Source organism: Elephas maximus, chromosome 23 (genome assembly GCF_024166365.1).
Source record: "Elephas maximus indicus isolate mEleMax1 chromosome 23, mEleMax1 primary haplotype, whole genome shotgun sequence".
Classification (NCBI taxonomy): domain Eukaryota; kingdom Metazoa; phylum Chordata; class Mammalia; order Proboscidea; family Elephantidae; genus Elephas; species Elephas maximus.
In genome coordinates, this window is record NC_064841.1 from 19,740,389 (window position 1) to 19,746,388 (window position 6,000).

Genomic DNA, 6,000 nt, shown 5'->3' on the forward strand with positions numbered 1-6,000 from the left:
GTAAGAACAAAGCTCTTGAATTTCCAAAAGGATAGAAGGGGGAATTTCACGAAATCCCAGACACTACAGCTAAGTGTTTAAGTGATCAGTAATTACACTCACTGTGTATTTAGTGCCGTCTACATGCCATAAATTGAGCATGTAAGTGCCATCCTGACAATCTCCTTGCAAAGTGGATCCTCACTTTACAGAGGAGGAAACAGAGGCCCTGAAGGGTTACCTAGCTAACTTGCCCAAGATTTCCTAGCTAAAGCAGTAGGGCCAGGACTGGAACCCGAGTTTCTCTGGCTTCAAAGACCAAATATTACTTTACATAGGCAAGGAGAAAACACCCAAAATGTTTATGTCAAGAAATGGTAGCTGTTGGGATTACAAACAGGTGCATTCAGTAAGCCAATCACTATTTACTGCTCATCTCATATCCTGAGGCCAGGCAGAGGGGTGGCCCTGGGGACCCCCGGAGAGTCCAGGTGAGAGACCTGCCCCGTCGGAATCACAGCCCAGTGCTGGAGTCATACAAGGGTCACAGACATGCCAGAGTCAGAGGCACAGTCCTGGGGTGACCAGCCTGGGGGCCAGGCAGGGAAGACTCCCCGGGAGGACAAACGTCCAAGCCTGACTGTGTCTCGAGTTAGTAAGAAGGGCTGAGGATAGAGACCTTCTAGCCTGCAGACACAGAGCAGAGGGCCCGGGCAGGGCAAAAGCACTACCTGGTCCAGGACGTACAGGTGCTACAGATGACAGCAGGCCAGGGTGCAGCCTCTGCTGCGCTGCTGAGAGGGCCGGCTGCTGTTTGTTTCGGTGGTTGAGGAAGTCACTCTGCCACACCCCTGGGAGACACATGCTACCTGCCCAAAGTTGATTTCGGGCATTTCATCCTAAAAACTCCACACCACCTTCACCCCTGCTGGAAGCTCTGCAGTGTGCAATCTGGAATATTCAAGGACGGTTTTTGAATCCACGGGACGGAGGATGAGGCTGCTGCTCCAAGCCAGGAGAAGACTGGTTTCCACAGATAAGAGCAAGACCCACTGCCCTGACCTCACCACCAGGCCCCTTTTCAACAACAGCCCTGGACTCTCACTCGGCTGTGAGAAGACCCATGGGCTCCTGGGTAACTCAGAGATACAATCTGTGGAGCTTCCCTGTTGTCCCAAGATCTGCTTTTAAAACCCAAGGGGGAACAGGGGAGACTATCTGACTAATAGTCCGAAGATGCTGGGCCTGGTAACCCTTCTTATTCTCACCCCAACACCACAGCATCTAGCTGTTGGTCTTGATGAGTCATTTACCCTGTGTCAGACTCAGGTTCTTCATTTGTGAGACTGGCTAACACCATCCCTGCATGGGTCGTAAGGATTAGAGACAGCCAACAAAAAGGGATTAGTACAGTGCCTGCTACATACCCAGGAAGAGCTCAATAAACTTTAATTACTACTATTATACTGCTTGTTGTTGCTGTTAGTTGCCATCAAGCCAATTCCAACTAATGGCAACCCACTGTGTACACAGTAGGAGGCTCCATAGGGCTTTCAACGCTATGACCTTTTGGAAGCAGATTGCCAGGCCTGTCTTCTGAGGTGCCTCTGGGTGGGTTTCAACCACCAACCTTCTGGCTAGTAGTGAAGTGCTTAGCCGGTTTACGCCCAATTCTGTTCTGTGCTATTTTACCAAATGCTACTTTTGCCAGCCCTTTCCCTACCCCATCACCCCTGTCTGCACCTCTATCATATAGACAGTGCTACAGTTCAGACAGATTGTCTGCTGGCATTCTCTTAAAATTCCCACGTAAATATATTTTCTCTCCCGCTAGATTAAAAGTTTCTCAAAGAAAGGTGGAGGTGGGCTGGGAAGGGGGCTGGTCTTGGGTTACCTGCCAGAATCTTCTAGAGCACTGAGCCAGGCTCTGGGTACACAGATGAGCACTAAAACAGCTGACGATCCACACTCGAGCATAGTCCCCAGTGACCTCTAGGCCTGGATATTGAGAACCGAAAAGACACTGTGTACCTCGTCCTTGAAACCACTGATATTTCCCTAAATGTAGCACAAACCACGAGACATTTGTCTAGATCACATTTTCTTCTTTTCCCTGGATAAGACATGCCTTTCTCTGCCCCTGAGCCTCCCTGGGTCTGTAATACCCTCCCAGCTTTGCTCATAAACCACGTGCACCTGAGCTGGTCTTGTCAAGGAATCCAAGAGGAGTCTTTTTTGAATAGCCAAGGTACAGGAGGGTAAAGGGAATTGGTTATAATAACTGGCTGGCCACTGTATTATTTTTGAAATCAGGAATACATTTGTACCACAAGCGCAGTGATCCTATGAAAACTCCAAATAGTTGTCGGGGATTAGCTGCTCGATTTCCTACGGCAAGAAGTGAGGAACACAAAGGTAGAACAAGGTGTGCACCACAGACGTGACATCTTACACGGGCCCGAAGCTGGGAGTGTGCACTTCCAGACAGTTGTCCAGAGGGTGCATTCAACTCTGCCAGGCACCACACTCCCTATTTTCTTCTACATGTGAATACAGAATTGCATGCAAGAAGAAAGCTATTTTTCGTTCACTCTTCTTCCCATGCCTTCCTGAGTTTACTCTTTTTTAGTGATGGAAATAATAATGCTATGAACCTTAAAAATGCCAAAGTCAGGGCAGGGTGCATTATATATGAAATATAGCTTTATTATCTCACACCTTCAGGGATTATCTGAGATTTGGAAATGTAAAATGCACGTCCACTGTAATAAGGAAAGTCAGTCCTGTAAATAACAACTAAAGTGTCATAATAAACGTCTCTGTTTTGGTCAAATATTATACATGTGTCTAAAAAAAAAAAATGCAGCAAACATGTGCTTTGCAGACCTCTAGTGGATGGAAGTGGAAAGAAAGGGGAGGGGGAGAGGGAGAGATTCAGACAGCAACTCTCACTCTGCAGGGCCAATAAACTTTTAACACTGAAAGACAAACGACTTGTTTTAACCACCAAATGGACATGTTGATAAATGGGAAAGATAAAGGCTGTTGGTTAAAATGAACACAATTGATTCACATTAAGTGTGAATAACTGAAAGTTTGTTTTGTTTAAATTTTTCTATTTTACTTCTGTCCCTTTCTTATCTCTACAAAGCTTTACATCCTAACCTAAGAACTCAGCAATGCACACACAGATGGAGTAAAAGACACCCAGTCTTCTTCCTAAACGATTTCTGGTCTTCACTTGCTGCGAGCTCCCTGCGTGCAGACATCTGCTTATAAATACACCATTTGCTTAGCTACAGCGTGATGAAAAACCTTCAAAATAATGTCATTTGCCTGCCTAACGAAGTGTGTATGTTTGGGAAGGAGGGTGAAAGGTTTGGAAGTTCATTGCATTTTATTCATGTTTTCACCCAAACAACAGTCTTTCTGAATGACCCCTTCCTACCAGCATCTCCTTTATCACAACACGCCTGAGACATTGTCATAATGATTTTTTCTTCATCTTCCTAAAAAAGAAACTGCCTCTCATGGATACACTAGGGAAAAAAATCGCTGAAATAAAATAGGTAAAAACAGGATGCCTGCTTATAAGAAACCATGTCACCAAAAACATAAAAGATTACAGGATAAACAGAAACCCCCTATTCTCACATTTCTCTCCCCCAAGCTGTGGGAGGGGCAGTTCCCTAAAGCCCAGACAAGGTGAACTGCCTGCCTCTAGCTCTCCCCACCTACGGAGAGTAATGATTACCTGATATGATACACTCTTCCCTTCCCTGAGTCACTGTTGTAAGCTACGGTTCAAAGCCTGCTTCCAAATCGGGTTGCCTCTAATAGGCAGCCTCTTTTCTGACAGCCTCAAACACCTCCGCCTTCTGATGATCGCCAGGCGAGATTCCAATGACCATTGCTTGATGACCATCAGGTGCCCTTCTCATTGTCACCTGGCCGATTTCGCCACAGCCCTCAAACCAGGCGCACACTCGCCTTGTGAACAGCGCGGAGAATCAACAAGTTATCCATCCCTAAGCTGGGCACTCCAGCCAGTATCTGCCACTGCCTCCTGGGCGCCCACACCCCCCTCCCCACCTCGCCCTGCCCTGCCTCCCTTGCCTCCCCCCCACCCCGCCAGCATGTGACCTTTTGTTTCAGTCCCGCCCTCCAGGCGCCCCCACCCAGCGCTCCACAGCAGCTATAAAAGTCCGGGGTTCGCCAGGCTCCAGAATCCTCTGACAGGGTCAGGCGTTCAATAGGATCTTGCTACTTTGGGGCAAGAGTGGGGAGGTCAAGATCTTCAGACACAGAGAGTGGGCGGGGGCGGGGCGCCAGGCTCCGACATTCTGGCCGCAGGAGCCGGAGAGGCGGGGCGGGGGGGGGGGCATCACATCCCGCACTTCTCCTTCCGGACCCCGTGGCCCACCCAGAGGGAGCGCGTTCCCAGGGGAGCCAGAGCCGCGCTGGGGGAGCTCAAACTGTGCTTCCCTGAAGCCTACAAGTTTCCACCCCACCCCTGAGCTGGGAGACAAATCACAGCTCAGCTCCCTTTTTGAAGGCACCGCCGCCAATTCCTACCCCCCGGGGCAGGAGCAGACACCTGCCTCTCCTCCCCGTGCCAACGCCCTGACCCGAGCTCTTCCTGGACCAGAGCTCACGACTCACCCACTATGCTCCCACTGGGGCACAGACAACCCCCAAAGTTGTCCGGACTCCCCAAGTCCCTGGCTCCCGCCTAGGGGTAGGGCCGGCGCCCACGGATGGAACCCATTCGGTCCAGGGCGCAGGGCTCTCACTTCGGGGAGTCGGGGCGCACAGAGGCCAGAGGAGCTGCGGCAGGGGAAGGGGGGTATATTCAGCGTGAGCCAGGGTCCCCGCCGCTTGCACCCTCAAGCTTGCCCTGCCTCTCTCCCCAGGGAGGATGCAACTTCCCCAGCACCCACCTTTAGCCGCGAGAAGGCGGCGCCGCCGGCTGTCCCCGCCGCTGCCGCCGAGGCCGCTCCCCACGCCCAGAGCCAGCAGGAGCGGCACCCAGCACAGCCTCCCAGGCAGCATCCTCGCCGCCAACGAGCCGCCGCCTCCGCCGCCCGCGCCGGCTCTCGCCTCCCGGTGCCCGCCGCGCCTCGGACCGCCTCGCTGTGCCTGCTGGGTGCGCTTCGGGCGCCGCCGCCGCCGCCGCGCTCGGCTTCCGGTGTCCGCCGCCGCTCGCTGACTCGCCGGCAGCACGGCGCTCACTGGCGCGGACCCGGAGCGGCTCCGGCGCTCACCCCGGGACGGCCCGTGACGTCACGGAGGGAGGGAGGGACTCGTGCATATTCATGAGACGCGGACACCAGCTCCCCGCCCCACGGCGCCGGACCCCAACTTTCCTCCAGGGTCTCAATGTTCTCCCGGGCTCTCCGGGTGCTCCTGCCCCTGTCGAGACCTGACTCCCAGAGGACCCTGGTGGGTGGCTCCGGGGAGCCCTCCGACGGGTCGCCCCAGCTCCGGCTCTCTAAACAGCTGCCGCAGGGGACAGCGGGTGCCCAAAGACAGCGGTCACCTGGTGCCTGAGCCTCGACTGCAGGGGCGCAGGGGGCCCTGCCGTGCCACGCCCTTTGAGCTAGCATCTGAGAGGAGGGGGCGAGCAGGCGCGCGCCGCTGTGGGTCCTGCCCTTGCCCAGTCTCTGGGCGCTCTTTGACGCCTGGTCTGGGGAGGGCGCCCGGCTCACACTCGTGCTGGCAAGCGCAAGTGCTGCTGAGTTGTAGGGCTGGGTAGATAGCCGTGCACCTGGAGGGCAATGCCCAGGCTCCGCGCCTTCTCAGAGAGGGCAGGGGCAGTTCACGGCTGTCAGGGACTTATGGAACAGCAGGATCAGAAAAAGCAAACTTGGGATTTCGGGCTCCTGAGGCTGCATAAGGGTCCACACTTAAGCTTCCTTGCTGTATGGTGCCCAGGCAAAACGTTACCAACTTTATCTTGACAATCCACATCTCTACAACCAGGCCACCTGACATGCATTGTAAAATCCCATGCCATTGAGT

General features: G+C 53.3%; 1 protein-coding gene across 1 annotated transcript in view; it reads right to left on the reverse strand.

Moving 5' to 3' along the window:
* CLSTN2 (calsyntenin 2) overlaps window positions 1-5,185 on the reverse strand; it is a 712,394-nt gene extending 707,209 nt beyond the window's left edge. Inside the window, exon 1 of the mRNA XM_049867339.1 lies at window positions 4,920-5,185. Coding sequence (XP_049723296.1) covers window positions 4,920-5,031 — 112 coding nt within the window. The 5' untranslated portion in view covers window positions 5,032-5,185. The remainder of the gene's footprint in view (window positions 1-4,919) is intronic.
* Between the last annotated feature and the right edge of the window lie 815 nt (window positions 5,186-6,000).